Source organism: Oryctolagus cuniculus, chromosome 18 (genome assembly GCF_051225735.1).
Source record: "Oryctolagus cuniculus isolate XC-2025 breed Fujian yellow rabbit chromosome 18, ASM5122573v1, whole genome shotgun sequence".
NCBI lineage: Eukaryota > Metazoa > Chordata > Mammalia > Lagomorpha > Leporidae > Oryctolagus > Oryctolagus cuniculus.
In genome coordinates, this window is record NC_142884.1 from 7276511 (window position 1) to 7293066 (window position 16556).

At 43.8% G+C, this 16556-nt stretch overlaps 1 protein-coding gene and 1 pseudogene across 1 annotated transcript; one reads left to right on the top strand and one right to left on the bottom strand.

Annotated features, from left to right (window-relative positions):
* Positions 1 to 2021: 2021 nt before the first annotated feature.
* Positions 2022 to 9099, bottom strand: LOC149120748 (protein FAM90A27P-like). Its single transcript, XM_089320135.1, has 7 exons — positions 8986 to 9099; positions 8507 to 8611; positions 6569 to 6741; positions 5421 to 5586; positions 4829 to 5028; positions 3250 to 3415; positions 2022 to 2888 (listed from the first exon to the last, which is right to left on the bottom strand). Exons 1-7 carry the CDS (start codon positions 9097 to 9099, stop codon positions 2022 to 2024), a joined length of 1791 nt encoding a protein of 596 aa, XP_089176261.1.
* Positions 9100 to 12237: 3138 nt separating this feature from the next.
* On the top strand, positions 12238 to 13064 carry ORYCUNV1R-PS1524 (vomeronasal 1 receptor oryCunV1R-ps1524 pseudogene; annotated as a pseudogene).
* Positions 13065 to 16556: the final 3492 nt, after the last annotated feature.

Here is a 16556-nt window from a genome sequence, read left to right on the forward strand (position 1 = left end):
AATGGCGGCGTCGTCAGGGTCAGCTACTTGCAAGGTAATGGCTGCCCAGACACGCATGGCCCCGAGCTGTGTGGATGCCCGAGCTTGAGGGGCTCCGATACCACAGGGGCCCTGCAGCGGCTTCCACAGGTGCTTCTCTCACACTGACCAGAGCAGAGGCCCGGAAGACTCCCTCAGGTTTAGAAAACCCTCTTGTGGGTGTGCAGGTAGCGCGGGTTGTTGAAAGGGAGTGCCGTTCTCAGCTGCGCCTGTAGGACTGAGGAATCCTCTGAACATGAGGAAACATGCACAGGATTCGTGTTCCGTTCGAACGCACAGGTCGCTGATGTGTGCGACCTGCCTCATTTTAATAACAAGCTTTGGATCCTAGAGGGGTGTGATGTCACGTTTCCCTTAGCAGCCTAGGTTGCAGTAAATACAAGATTTTCGCAAAAATCGATGAAAGCACTGCGTGAGATTCAGCTGTGTGCATGAATTATAGGCTGCTGTGTGTGTGTATCTTTTTTAAAAAGGGAACTGGGATTAAACATGACAATAGGTCTGATCTGATTTCATCATCATTTTAAAAATATCATCTATTATTTTTCACTTTTTGTTTTTGTGTGAGCAAACTGTTGAAATCCTTACTTAATGTATACTAAGCTGATCTTCTGTATATTAAGATAATCGAAAATGAATCTTGATGTGAATGGAAGCGGAGAGGGAGTGGGAAAGGGGAGGGTAGTGGGTGGGAGGGACGTATGTGGGGGAAGCCATTGTAATCCATAAATCGTACTTTGGAAATTTATATTCATTAAATAAAAGTTAAAAAAAAAAAAGGGAATTGGGCTGAAGTGATATAAAAATCAAAACACCTGTAAAATTAGCAATACATTTATTGATAATAAACCATAGTTTTACAATCACTTTCAATAACAAAATATAGTGTTCCTTACAATTGAGGCTACTCTGTGGCTTACTTGTGATCAAAAAGTAGAAACGCATGAATAATTTATCATGTGTCTCTCATTATTTACATACTTTACATAATGTATTTAATCTTCTCAGTAACTCTGATCCTGGGTGTATTGTGGATGTCTCCTTTACAGATGAGCTGAGATACTTTATCACAGTGGAAGTCAGTGTCCAGTCATCTTCAGAAAGTGTGCAGTTACAATCAGGTCAGTGTTCAATCAACTTCACAAAGTGTGCAGTTTCCTTTTCTAATACCTGGGAACCATTCATAGCACGTGAGCATGCACTGTGGAGGGATTTGAATGAATTCACCAATAAAACCAAATTCCTTCAGGAAAGACAGTTTTTCCCAGTGAGTCAAAGCTAAGAATTTCCCACTAAAACTCTTCCTCAACAATGCAAGGATCCGGAGAGGGGACTTTTAAAAAATAGACCTTTAACAACCACATATGGGCCCTTTGACAGCTAGCTACACAAGTGCTAGTCTTTTCTTCACACAGACAGGTGGATTTCACAGCTTTCTAGTGACAGTAGAGGCTCATATAATTTCCTCATGTTCAGTTAGTTTCTCACATAATTAGATCCAATTTACAAAAGCCTTTTCAGGACAGTTTCCTAAGTCCCATTTCAAGCAGCTCCATCTCACACCATTAAATAGGTGGTGTCTTGTGTTGATCCCCAATATTGTGTTAGGCTCCACCATTTGATCCTGTATCACAGCATTGAGTCTCAAAGCAGACCTGCTCCCTGATGCTTCCCCCACCTAAGCCTCTCAGTCACTTCCCAGTCCTGAAGACCTGAGGCCATCCTCTGTGACCCAGAGTCAGGGTGGGGGTGGGAGTCTTGTAGGCAGCCTTTAGACACATCAAGGCCAGTCTTGGCAGGTGGAGTTCCTGGGAGAAGAAAGTCACATCCTCCCATCCTGAAGAAGGATGATAATCAAGAATGCTCTGTGAAAATTAGCTGTGCCATCAGAGGCCCCAAAAAGTTGCTTACATATGTTGTTATCTTTGTGCTTCCATTTGTTTTGTTGTGCTGGTTATGCTGGCCCACACAAGTTCTCCCTTTCAGTCACTGTCATCAGAGGAGGAAGAGACCAGAAGATCCTCATAGAGGACACTCCTTGTGACCTGGGGACCCTGCCTCTCAGACTCCTTTAAGACATGAGTGTTCTGACGAGCAGCTGTAGACTTCCCTGGATTGGATGCGGGAGGGGTTCTGGACCTGGCACTGTCCTGTTTCTTGGGGCCGATTCTCTGTGTCATGTACGGAACATCACTGGACACTCGAGGTTGGAAGATTGGGCAGTTCTGGCCTGAGCTTGAACAATGTGAGTTAGATGGAGGCTGAGGGTTTGAAATTGGCTTCAGGACTAGCGTCTTTGTGGACCCTTCGGATGCCTGAGAGTGTGCAGGTCCATTTGTACTGGAGAGAGGTTGAGAAACGAAGAGTCTTGGCTTCTTGGGGTGATTCTGGCTGGTCTGGATGGTGTCCTGGGCAGACCTCTTGCCTGGAGCCTGGGTGCTGAGTTTGGAGTTCTGGACACAATTTTTTGTGACTGGCTGTGGAGGCAACTTTGAATCCACCTCCGCAACTTTGATCTGCACCTGTGGATTAGACCTGTGACCCAGGGTAGGTGTCTTCCTGGCAGGTTGAAGAGTGTCACGAGAGGAAACATCAGGCCCTTTGGCTGTTGGCTTGGCACTGCCAGCTGGGCCTGGGGTGAATTTCTTTAGAACATGGTGAGGGGAGTCAGCAAAGTTGACCCCAGATGCTTGGGCTGGGCCATCAGTGCTCAGCTGAGGTGTTTTGTTTGGAGCCTCAGTAGCGCAGCGTGATCTATAAGGTGTCTCACTAGGCAGTGGACATGGCAGTGCAGAGCCGAGGGGCGACTTCCTCTTGGATGTTTGCACAGGCAACGGTCTAGTAGGATGCTGTGGCAAGAAAGTTCACATTAGACCCCTCAGATGGATGAAGAACTCACATAGTCAACCATACAGAAATGGAAAATCAGCATGTTAATAACAAAAAAGGATATTGATTACTAATATAAATAGGAAGAGAAAGTAGCACATACAGGTAGCACATACAAGATTGCATCTAAATCAGGACCACAAAAGGAGACGAGGCAGCCAATATAAAGAGACAGTACATGTGAAATTAAATTTCACAGAACTAAATATTGAAATCATCCAGTCACATCTTCAGAGATTGTCTACTCAGGTTAGTGAGGGGAAAAGAATACGACATCAGTCTGATTCTTGTGTGTGGCAGATAGGACAAGATTATCATTACCTTGTCTGTTGTTAAGATCAAGGGAGTGGCTGCACTGTGGAATGTGGTGCTGGGGTGAGAAGGGCTGACCACATTCCGGTTTTCGATCCATGTGTTGCACAGTGTGTTGTGAAACTTAAATAGGAAGCGAATTCTACTGAGCTGTATCTGACTTTGAAAATGTTTCCTACAGGTTTTAAAGGTTGATTGCATGTTGGTAGATTGCTGATGGAGCACCATCATATTGTTAAGGGGCAGTTAAATGCAGAAGACAACTACCCTGTGATGAGCTTTGAAAACTCTCTTGGGCCAGTGCTGTGGCATAGTGGGTAAAGCCACCACTTGCAGTCCCAGCAAGCCATATGGGCACCGGTTCACATCCAGGCTGCTCCACTTCAGATGCAGCTCTCTCCTATGACCTGGAAAAGCAGTGGAAGATGGCCCAAGTCCTTGGGCCCCTGTACCCACCTGGGAGACAAGAAAGAACCCCCTGGCACCTGGCTTCAGATTGCACAGCTTGTGGTTGCAGCTATCTGGGGAGTGAACCAGTGGATGGAAGAACTCCCTCCCTCACCTCTCTTTATCTCTGTACCTCTGCCCCTCTGTGACTCTGCCTTTCAAATAAATTTTAAAAAAAATCTTAAAAAGAAACACACATGTCAACTACCTAATCCTTTCTTTATCCAATATGGAGAGTGTAAATCAAAAACATCTTTTGGAAAGGAAACGTGGGATTAATAAAAGTGTAAAGGATGCCTTGGATGGATACAAGACAGCACATGATCAAATCATTCATGGATGCATCAACATGCCTCCACTAGCATTCACTTGCCAACTTGCAAATAGTGACATAAAAATTCAAATAAAGCAACTGGAACATGGGATACAGACAAATAAAACAGGATTCTGTGGGCCAGCCTTGGTTTTAATATGATTCCCACATAGAAGGGCATACAATGAAGCAAATAAAAGTACGCAGAGAAAAAATCACACTGCAGAAGCGGGAGTAGGACTCACCCTCAGATAGGCACATGGTTCTGTTGCTGCCTCAGAGTTCTTCGGCTCCTTCTGTGGCCTCCCCTATGTTGCCTGTGGTCCAGCTTTCCTCTGCTGCCCTTCATGCCTGCAGAACAAATCCTGTTATCTGTCTGAGGTACCTTTCCTACCTGTCTCTAAGAGGGACAGCAAACCAAACCAAGAGCACTCCCAGGGCCCCATGCTAGCCCTTGTTTAGGAGTGAGGCAGGCACTGAAGCCCCTGTGAACTTGGCCCCAGTGGTTCAATTCTTGTCTGGGAAGCCCCTCCACCCCCAGGATGTGCTGCGTTCCCTAGTGTGACTTCAGTGTTGTGCACTTTCATTTAGTCTGTGGCTGTTCTGGCTGCCAGGAGCAGCATTCCAAGGTATTCCACAGCCCTTCCCTTTAGTGGTTCTTAGAATAGGATGAGCTCGGTGTGCACCCCTGGAAGGTCTGGAGCACTTGTCTGTTTCTCTGCAGTTGTCTGTCTATGCCTAGAGACAGCTCCAGGGAAAGAAGAGGGACGGCACAATCTTCTTGGTAGCCAAAGCTCAGGGCTCAGACTGTGCCTGCAGAATCCTTACCTGTGAGTTCCTGCCTCTTGTCTCTCAGTCTTCCTCAAGGATTCTGCAGGCTGAAGTTCGTCAGGTTTCTTGGGTTTCAGGTTCTCCTTCTCCTGATTGCGACCCAAGGCCAGTAAGGGAACGGCCCCGCCCCAGGACTTCATGGGGCACCTCTTGCTTTTTGCCAAGTGCCCAAAGGCTCCACAGTTCTTGCATTTCACCTGTGGGTAGGGGAAGTGGTTATTAGGTGAGCGGGTACCAATCACAGGCAGTTTTCAAAAGTGGATATAAAGAAGATTAGGGAAATTAAATATTCTTTCGTGGGAGGTCATAGACCCATGGATTTTTATTTGCCAAGAAACTCAAGATATTATGATCCTCCCAGAGCCAATTGAATCCAGGAATCCAAGGAGGTAGAACTTTCACATCTAAAGGAGATGATAGTGGCTGTTCCTCACAGGCTCTGAATGTGCCGATCAGCCAGGTAAGGAGAAGGCAAACCAGCCCGGCTTGGCAAAAGAGGAATAACTGAAAGATGGACACACAGATTCCCGTGTTTAAGCCAGCTCCTCATGGACCCCTTTGTTCTCGAAAGCCCCAAGCCTCCGCTTACCTTGCTGAACTCTCCATCTGGTGGGGAAGCCCTCTGGCACACCGATCTTCTCTGTGGGTTATTGTCCTTCAGGGGCCTTCGAGGCTGACATACTGAATGGCGTGCCGTCTGATTCATAGCCTTGGGCTTCTGATCGGGCTTGCTCTTTAATTGATCATTGGTTTTCCTAGTCCAAAGAAACAAATTCAAAAATTCAAAATGTATGACACAAGCCCCTCATACGTCTATTTCTCCCAGGAGAGATTGGAGGGACTTCCTGAGTACTAACCCGCATCCACCACATCTTGGATCTGTGATAGATGCCCCATTCTGACCTATTTTGTGAACACGTTCTAGTGTTTACCTACTGCCAAAAAAGGACACTGCCCAAGAAAAGACCACTTAATTAAAAGGCTTCTAATAGATAGTGACAGTGAATTGGCAACCCTACACAAAAGTATTTTTGGTTCTGAATTTTGGTCTAGCTTCTCTCTCCAGACTAAAAGCCCCAGCAAAGCCAACAGAAGGGTAGCCAACAACTGGTATTTCAGATCATAAAAACTCTATTTTCACAGAGTAACTTCTTACCCACAAAGCCGGCAGAATGCTCTGACAAAGCTTTGATATTTCACCTTGTCAAAACAAAATGAATTCTCTCAAGTTAACTGAGGGCAAAAGTAAGTTAGATGCTGGGTGACAGTGAGGCAAAGGGAGACAGTCACACGCACTATTCTTGGACATAGAATGAAAATCAATAAGTAAGTGCTTGACCTTTATACAATCCTTGCTTCTGAAAAGCTGAAGTTGACAAATTGATGCAGTCTGTGATCAACCAGTCAAACTGAACAGTTCCCAACAGGGCATGTGCATAAGCCAGTCAGAACTGAGCAAGCTGAAATCCTTCATTTGCATCAGGAGGACTCCATGAGACCCTGAGCAGGACATCTCCCTCAATAGGAGAATTCCTTCCTCTCTTGGGAGAGGTTCTTTGATCTCCAGTGAGGGCTGCATTGCCCTGGCTTGCAAATTCTGTGACTAACAAATCTTGTTAAATTTTTAAAGTCAAGGCCCTGTGAAGTGAGTGTCCTGCAGCCTTGTTCAGGCAGAAATGGAGGGCCCTTGGGGAATCAGGTCCTGGCCCCATGGCTCACTCCCCAAATTGGCCTTACCTGTCCTTTGGGTCATCTGGTCTTTGGGAAGTTGCTTGGGGCTGGTCCACCGTAAGCTGACATTTCCCTTGGGAGACACAGCGGGCTGTGGGATCCTCTCCAGGCTTCAGGGGAAATCGTAACATGGCCTCAACAGAGGCAACAACTACCCACTTCTCCACCATCAAATCGATCTGATAAAGAGAAAAGAGGCATCAAGATTCAACTTTCAGCCTGCAAGCAGGAAGTGACTTTGGGAAAAGAGAAGATAAATTCCCAGTCACTTGAGCATTTTCTTTTTCTTATACAGAAGGCTTTTTGTTTAAGTATGTGTAAGATTTATAATTTATTTGAAAAGCAGAGAGAGAGAAAGAGAAGCCTTGCATCCACTGATTCACTCCCCAAATGGCCACAATGGCTGGAGCTGGGCCGATTTGAAGCTGGGAGCCATGAGCTTCTTCTGGATCTCCCATGAGGTGCAAAGGGCCAAGGACCTGGGTGATCTGCTTTCCCAAGCCATAGCAGAGAGCTGTGTAGGGAAAGGAGCAGCCAGGAAGAAAGCGGCATCCATATGGGATGCCGGCATGCAGGCAGCGGAATGACCCACCTCACCACAGTGCCAGCCCTTTTCCTTTCTGTTTAAAATGTTTTGATTAGGCCAGCGCCACAGCTCACTAGGCTAATCCTTCGCCTAGCGGCGCCGGCACACCGGGTTCTAGTCCCGGTTGCCCCTCTTCCAGGGGAGCTCTCTGCTGTAGCCCGGGAGTGCAGTGGAGGATGGCCCAGGTGCTTGGGCCCTGCACCCCATGGGAGACCAGGAAAAGCACCTGGCTCCTGGCTCCTGCCATCGGATCAGTGCGGTGCGCCGGCCGCAATGCGCCAGCCAGGGCGGCCATTGGAGGGTGAACCAACGGCAAAAGGAAGATCTTTATCTCTGTCTCTCTCTCTCACTGTCCACTATGCCTGTCAAAAAATAAATAATAAGAAAATAAAATGTTTTGATTACCATGTTGGTATTTGTAAGCCTTTTAGGAGGAGCCGGTTTTGAGACACAGAGGTAATCCATATTGGCACCAGTTTGATTCCTAGCTGCTCCATCTCTGACCCTTCTCCTTGCTAGTCTGTTGTGGGAAACACCAGAAGATGCCTCAAGTATGTGGACCCCTGCCCCCACATGAGAGACCTGCATGAAGTTCCAGGCTCCTGGCTTCTGCTCCTGGCTTCTGATGGCCTTTGCATCTATTTGAGCAGTGAACCAGCAGATGGAATCAACCAATCAGTCTCTGTGTGTGTGTGTGTGTGTATGTTTGTGTGTGTCGGTGTGTCCATCTCTCTGTGGCTCTGCATTTCAAACAAGTAAATCTCCAAGGAAAACCTTTGTGGGGCAACTGAAGTGTTTCAACACATGCCTACAGCAGTGAGCACCTTAAACTTTCGTTATTCCACAGCCAACAGTGAACTTGCTGGTGACCTCCAAATAGTACCAATGGGTGAAGGTACAGGGTCTTGCTTTGTTTCCATTCTCTTCATACTATTTGTTGACTCTTTTACTGAGAGTAGGGCTCACTCTCTGATCACTAAGTTTGCTGACAATAGATCACTGTAAAAAGCAAGAGTGGGTATCTGAGAGGGAGGGTAAGGGGGAAGTGCCACTATGTTCCTAAATCTCTTAGGTGAAATGCATGAAACTTTTGTAACTTCAATAAAGTTTCAAAAACAGAAAGTGGAGTCTGGGGGAAATGCTGGTGTGAGCTGAAGGGAAGTAAGATCCATAGCAATTGCATATGCCTGTGTTTCTCCTAATGTCCTTTGAAATTGGCCAGTGCAATGTACAGAGAGTTTTAAACACTGACTATTACAGCTGATCATGGGAGGAGTACCTGCCTCGGACTGACCCTCAGCTTTGATGCCATCTCATTCCACCTACTTCTCACTTGACCCAGTATCTCCCATACTCACATCTCGTTGTGGGATCCCCCATTGCTTTAACAGCTCCTTCCCCTGTTCCATGGAAAGAGTGTTGGGGTCCATTGTGGATGGTGCTGGCCAAGGGCATCTGCCTCCCTGGGGAAATAGAAATGGAAGCCACTGGATTCTTATGCCCTGAATTTCAACTAGCTTCTAACAAGGCACTGAGTACATTGAAAGAAAAGATAAGTGAATAACACTGTGTTTGGAAGCCCTCAGTCAAAGGGGCAATGGCCCCTTTACTGCTCACTAGCCACCCCATCTAAATCAGAAAGTTAGGGGGAAATGGTACCCTTTATCTAATAATGAACATTTCAGAAATATGGTTTGAATCAGGCTCTATCTTGGGAAGTATGAAGCAGTTAACTAATCCTTTCCTCAACTCATAACACCACCTTCCATGGATTGTCCCCACCCTCCTATTTTTCCCATTTCATACACCAAGGCCCAAAACAATCATGGAAACTCACCTGTCGTCTTTCTCGAGCTCTGAGGTTGCTCAGGTGTGGGCACAGGGCAATTCCTCTGGAGACAGAAGCTTCCAGCACGACCAGTGAAGAGGTAGACTGAGGGGGAGGAGTCATGTCCTGCTGGGCTTTATACTGTCCCACAGCCCCAGGATGATCACGTGACACACCCTAATCCCCACAACTCAATTACATTGAGAGGATTTTCACCCAGGTCTCTGATCTGGTTAACTACTTTATTGAATGCTACTCCTATATCACTTTTCATTTCAACGCATACGTGGGCATTTAAACAACACATTGTAGTTTGGTGTTTGCCGTCCCCAACATTTTTTAAAAATTTAGTATGTAACAGTGTGTTTTAGCACTATATGAAAGCTCCTAAAATTGTTCATGGGAAGGGCGTGTTTAAGGGAGGAGATGGTCTTGCCCAGCAAGTTAAGCAAATTAAGCTGAAGCCGTCTGCATCACTGGTATCCCATGTTGGAGTCTATGCTGCTCTGCTTCTGAGCAGCTCCCTGCTTCTGTGCCTGGGAAAGTATTGGAGGATGGACCCCGGTCAGCCACAGGAGGGACCCAGATGGAATTCATGGCTTGAAGACATTTGGGGAGTGAACCAGTGGATGGAAGATCTCTCCCCCTCCCCCTCTCTCTTTCCTCACCCTCCCTTCCTCCTTCTCAGACTGTTGCTAATCCTATAAGCCACTCATGCAAAACTGGATTCAAAGTAAGACTTTCAGGTGCAAAAAAAAATGTAATCCATTCATGCTTTCTCACACTGGGCATTATCAATAAGCATTTGAAAGACTCCTCATGTTCATGGAATTGAAAATGATGGTACACTGGCATAAACTTCTCTTGTAATTCAATTTTTCATGAACTCTTCAAGGTATTCTCATTGTTTTAGAGAGAGGCTGTGTGCTGACGCTAATTAGAAAATATTAGAGGTCAAAATTATGTTTAATGCACCTAACCTACTAATCCTCACAGCTTAGCAATGAGGGACATTGGAGAGTATGGCTGTGGATCCTCGGGACTGTGTGGCTGATGGGTTGCCGGGCGCCCTGCCTGGCACTTCCAGAGACTCTGGTACCAAGGACCACAGCCTGAGAAAAGATCAAACTCCGACCTGGAAATGAGGTTTCTGCTCCATGTGTATCGCTTTTGCACCTTCTTAACTTGCAGAAAATCTCAGTCAAGCTGGTGTTTGTGCCAGGAATACAGGCCAATCCTCCCCAAACTCCACTCCTTGAGCCCGGGGCCACACTGATGTTAGAGTGATGGCTACAAGCTGTGACCATTTTTAGAACTTGAAAACCCATGTTTCTCTTCTCTGCCTCTGATGTCTGTGCCTAGTGAGTTGCTGTTCAGCTACTTTATTTCCTCCCATTCTTATTCGAGTGAAGCCTGGCTCACTTGTAAAATGAGGACAGGTCAACATGAATGATCTTTGCATACACACATGTGAAGTATTGTAAATGCTCTCTGGGGTATAGTAAATGTTCCAAAACTTCATGGTTCAGTTTTAAACCCTGTTACTTCTCTAAGAAAATCCGGCAATAATTATTTCCTCAGTCTTTCGGCTCCTTGTCACTGCAAGTGTGACCCATAGAGTTCGCTTTAATCTCTTGGAAATTGAGAAGCAGGGGCCAGCCTCTTGGTGTCGTGGGTTAGGCCACTGCTTGAGACACCAACACCCCACATTAAAGTAGTGATTCGAGTCCTTGCTGCTCCACTTCTGATTCAGCTCCCTGATAATGAGCCTGGGAAAGCAGCAAAAAATGGCACAAGTGGTTGGTTTGCTGCCACCCTTGTGGGAGACCAGGATGGAGTTCCTGGCTCCTGCTTTCAGCCTGGTCCACATCTGCCTGTTGCAGCTCTCAGGCAAATAAACCAGCAGTCGAAAGTTTCTCTTTGTGTGTGTGTGTTTGTGTGTGTGTAACGAGTATGCACACACAGAAACACAGTCTTTCAAGTAAATATTTTTTAAAAGAAATTTAGGAGCTTTGAATTCAGGCCAAAATATTATGTAGATTAGTCTGTTGGGAAACTTAAAGAAGTAATCTGAACTTATATTTCTTAAGTGAATATAAAGGCAACACAGCTTATTACTGAAAACTCAGGAAAAAATAGAGGGCTGTGGGGACCCTCCAGGGTTCTCAAATGCAGAAGGCAGGGTCTGATTCTCTAGACAGGTGGAGGATAGACCTGCCAGGCATCTGATGCACAGCATCTCGGAAACACTGGCACTGGGCACCTGGCTACACCACTGAGCTTTCACTTGTATCTTTTGGAAATCCCCCTCATGCACACCTAGTTAATGTGGTGCAGCTCAGTGGGAAGAGGACTAGGAGAGATCTCTCTATCTTGGTATGAGCTCCCAAAACAGCCTAGCATCCAGCAGACACATGGCCTCCTTGCCAGCCCCTCATAACAGGCTGGGCATTTTCTGCTCCCCTCTGTGTGAGCCCTGTTTGTCTCCAGGGTCAATGAAAAGAAAGAGCCTCTGCAAAACACTCTGCAGTCTCTTTCTTTTGTAAAGATTTTTTATTTATTTGAAAGAGTTAAAGGGAGAGAAGGAGAAGCAGACACAGAGGCAGAGAGAGAGATCTTCCATATAATGGTTCTCTCCCCAGGTGGCTGCAATGGCCGGAGCTAAGCCGAACCAAAGCCAGGAGCCGGGAGCTTCTTGATGGTCTCCCACATGGCTGCAGGGGTTCAATGACTTGGACCATATTCTGCTGCTTTCCCAAGGCTTCTGCAGAGAGCTGGATCACAGTGGAGCAGCCAGCACTGGCCCACCACTGAATTCTCTTAAGTGACATAGCTAGAAGCTTTTCGTCATTCTTGGTAATTAGCAAAAAAAAAAAAAAAAAAAAAAAAGATTTGAGAAAAAAGAGTCCTCCGCTCCCCAGAGCCACATGGTCCTGACCTCTGTTGGTGATATGATGATGGTGGCTCAGAGGGGAGAGAAGTGATTGACTCAAAAACGGGGATCCTGGCGTCTGGCTCTCACCCTCCCCACGATGCTGCCTGCGGGAACCTTCATCCTGAGCCCATCGTCCTCCAACAGGGTGAGCTGGGGAGACTTTCTTTCTTTTGTGAGAGATTTATTTATTTGAAAGAGCAACATGGATGAGGGCAAGTAAAAGTGAGGGAGATAGAGGAAAAGAGAATGAGAGATTGAGATCCTATACACTGGTTCACTCCCCAAGTGGCTGCAACAGCCAGGACTGGATCAGCTCAAACCAGCAGCAAGGAACTCTGTGTCTCCCACATGGGTGCAGAGATCCAAGTCTGTTGCTTTCCCAGGTGCATTTAGTAGGGAGCTGGATTGGAAGCAGAGCAGCTGGGACTCAAACCAGCACCCTGATATGGGAAGCTGCCGTCACAAACCACCTGACAGTAGGCAACTCTGAAGGAATCCTACAGACAATGATGGCTTTGGGGTTGAGGCCTTTCCGCAGTGATGCTGGATGCAAATTTATTTTCCACATTCACAGGTCAGGCCAGGGTGTGTCCATTGGTACAACCCACCTCTTAAGTGTCTTCCAGGCAATCTCCATCAGCCCCATAAGCTCCAGCTGGACAAAGCTTAAAATGCCAGTCCCAAGTAAACTGGTTTCGCCGTTCTCTTCTGTTGGACTCTATATACTGGTAAAAGTCATTTTTCCTACGTGTGTACTGGCAGATGGCCAAACACAAATATCACAACAGGACATGGAGTACTGTTCTAGGGTAGGCAGTGTTTCTCCATGCAGCCTTGCTGTCACTTTCTCATGTTCTGTGTTTGGGTCTCATGCTCTGGGCCAGCGGCTTCATGGTTTTCATTCTGTACAAGCACAAGTGGTGGGTCCAACATATCCATAGGAGTCTCTCCCCTAAATCCTTCCCTGTTTCCAGAGCTACCCACAGCATCCTTACACCAAATCCTGCATTTTTCAAGTTTGGATTACTCTTCTTGATAATCCCAGGAGTTTGCTGATGAACACTTCACATTTACTCAGTGCCTGTTTCCCAGCTGCCTGCCCCGTTGTTCACATGACTGTGACTCCTGTGTACTCAGCTTTTGCCCTATCTGAACAAGGATTTCAGAATTTCCTAAATTAATCATGAATATGTAAATTGTCTATTTTTGCCCATTTTTGTTCAGTCATCGATGGACACATCCCTACAGAGCTGAAAGGCTCAATATGCAACAATCATAGTATGGGCGAGTGGCGAACAAGACAGAGTGAACTTTGTCCCAATAATCAATAACTCATAAGAGCAGTTGTAAATAAACTATGATGGTAATTATTATGTAAATGTCTATATCATTGCAACTTTGTGAATGCCTGTAGTACTGTAGTTTGAATTCTATCCAATAAAAAAATTCCATCCTGTAGATTATAATGAAATTTTTGCATAGTTTTCAATATGGAATATTGAAATGAAAGTTTGCAATATGCAGAAATGAACTCAGCTTGGAATTGTTGAAAAGGAGACAGTAACCATATGTGAGATGACCATTTGAGAAAACAGAGAAAACTTCACTTTTATGAAATTTACTTGAAATGGTGGAGAAATAGCCATTTGGAGGTGAAGAGTTATTAATTCATTCTCTTTATCTGGAGATGATGACAGATAGATTTCCAAAGAAGCAAAATGATTATTTTCCAGTTTTAGATGACATTTTCATACATTATGCCTGTATTTGCATTAAAACTGATGCAACATTTTGCTATAGTTATTATAGTTTCTACATATTATACTTATTATAGTTTCTATATTTTTTCAAAAAACAAAAGAATTAGTTTGACATAATGGGCATATGAAGAACATAAGAGTTGAAAAACGTGTAAATTACCCTGATTTACTTACTACTCATTGTACACATTTATTAAAATACACACAGTACCCCATAAGTATGTACAATTTATAAGTGCTAGTCAAAAAGTATCTTTACACATTTTAATGAGATAGAAACACTCACCTTATTTGATCATTACCCATGGAATGTAGACATCAAATTATTACAAGTTACCCCATAAATTTATACAATTAAAATAATTTATACATAAAAATAACAACATATTTAGTTGATAAAAGGCACTAAGAAATATTAATCAGATATTAGATCACAAAGCAAGATGAAAAATATTTTAATCAGTGACATTATATTTGCTATCAAGCAATATTAGAAGCTTTTACATTTAGAAATACAAAAATAATACTTATTACAGTCATAGCAAACTATTTTAAAGTCTATCATATTTATATAACAATGCTGGCTATGCAATTGGTTAAAATTACCTAGAATGTGTTTTTCTTTTTTTTTAGTTTTTGTTTTTTTTTAACTTTTATTTAATGAATATAAATTTCCAAAGTACAGAATATTGATTACAATGGCTTCTCCCCCATAACGTCCCTCCAATCGGCAACCCTCCCCTTATCCACTCCCTCTCCCCTTCCATTCACATCAAGATTCATTTTCAATTCTCTTTATATACAGAAGATCAGTTTCGCATACATTAAGTAAAGATTTCAACAGTTTGCTCCCACACAGAAACATAAAGTGAAAAATACTGTTTGAGTACTAGTTATAGCATTAAATCTCAATGTGTTTTTCATTATAAAACATTATTCCTAATATTTTAGCCATATGCATATATCCTAAACATTAAATATAATCAGACAATATTACTGAAACAGAAATGATTAGTCTAATTATGACTAGTATAAAAATGTATGTAATTGGGATTCAATTTGCCAGTGTATTATGTGATTGTCTTTACATCTCCCTATTTTTCTGATTCTATCTTCTCATACACTCTTAAGATATTTTTAAATGTCTGCATTTTTATTTTCACAGTTTCATACACACCATCTCGACTTTTCACCTTAAAATTACTTTTTAAGCTAATGACAGTACAAAGGTGCTGAATACCTTTAACTTTTATCTTGAGGATACAAGGATATCACAACACTACTAATCCATTGATCTTTCTGTTTTTTAATTGATGACATGGATTTCAGAATATTTTCAAGATGCATACACATGCACTCTCTATGGAATTTCACAAACTCAACATACCTCTGACAACAGCTTTTAGATAAAAAGCAGACTACTGTTCGATGCTTCCATCCATGTGCCTGCTCCCAGTCTCTGTTATTCAGACAACGAACAGCATAAATCACTGTCATCGGTTTTGCACTTTATATAAAAGCAACCATACAACATGAACTCTTCTGCTTTCCTTTTCTATATGTTTGTGAATTTATCTGCAGTATTACACGTCACTGTGGGTCATTAGCAATGCTGTATAGTATTCCATTTTATAAATATATGGTAATAATTCCATTCTTGATGTCCATGTGAGCAGTTTTCAGCTTGGGGCTATTATGAACAGTACTGGTATGTAAATTCTAGACCTATGTTTTAGTGATACAAGTATGAATTTGTATGTGTGTGTGCATGTGTGTGTAGAGAAGTAGAATAGTTTGGAGATAGGTTTATGTTGATAAAGAATTCTTTTAAAATATAAAACAGTTTCCAAAGGGTTTGTGCGATTTTTACAAGCCTCAGCCATGCATTAGATCATTGGTTTATTCACATCTTTGTCAACACTTGGTATATTCCATCATTTTCATTTTAGCCTTCTGGGTAGTGGGTGCTGATACTGGTTAGTTGTTTTGCTTGTATTTCTCTGATTACTAAGGAAGTTGTGCATCCTTTCCCTTGTTTAGTAGACATTGGGTGCTGTGTTTTGGATGTGACGTGGGTGTCCCTTGTCATTGGAAGTGTGATCCTCAGCATGGTGGTATTGACAGCTATAATGAAAGCTTTAAGAGGTGAGGCTTAGTGGGAGACCCTTAAGTCATTGAAGGCTTGAGGTAGTTCTCATGTGACCCCTTTGTAGTTCTCATGGGTGGGCATCCATAAAAGGAATATGCCTGCTCCCTCTCCCTCTTTCTGCCTCCTGCATTGGGATGTGAGGTGCTCAGTTCTGCACACACTCCTGCCATTGCCTTGCTTCATGGGGCGTTGAAGCCAAGGGACAGCCCTCACCAAACCTGTGCTTTTCTGTTTGGGGTTTCAGCCTCCAAAACTGTGAGCTAAATAAACATCTTTGCTTATGAGTGTAGCTTTCTCAGTTATTTTGCTATGGCAATAAAAAGCTGACAAATGCACTTGATAAGCCCTTTTTTTAAGTAGCCATTAGTCCACGATGCCAACTTTATTTCCTATCACGTGGGCTGTCTGTGGGCTGTTTCTTTTTGAATTCGCTATGCAGAATATGAAACCTTTTTTGTTCTCTCCCTCTCTCAAGAATTTTTACTTTTAATGCAATCTTAGTTTTTTTCATGTGTGCCTTCACAGCCCATGATTTTTGATGTCTCTAAGAAATCTTTTCCTATCCTAAAGCCAAAGAAATACTATCATCCCTTGTTGCTAAACATCATTACCAGTTACATTTTATTAGCACTACATTCCGTGGGTTGTGGTTCCTACCTTTTCCATCAAGCTAAGAAACTTCCACTGATGCTGGAAGTGTCAGGTTATACTTTCTCTCAGTTTCTCTCAGCGACTC

Bases quoted from the DNA above. Each gene is read 5' to 3' on its own strand.
- LOC149120748 (XM_089320135.1), bottom strand. From the start codon at position 9,099: ATGACTCCTCCCCCTCAGTCTACCTCTTCACTGGTCGTGCTGGAAGCT. The intron at 8,612-8,985 runs GTGAGTTTCCAT...CTATTTCCCCAG, and splicing joins GAGCTCGAGAAAGACGACAG to GGAGGCAGATGCCCTTGGCC. The intron at 2,889-3,249 runs GTAATGATAATC...TTCTTGCCACAG, and splicing joins TGATCTTAACAACAGACAAG to CATCCTACTAGACCGTTGCC.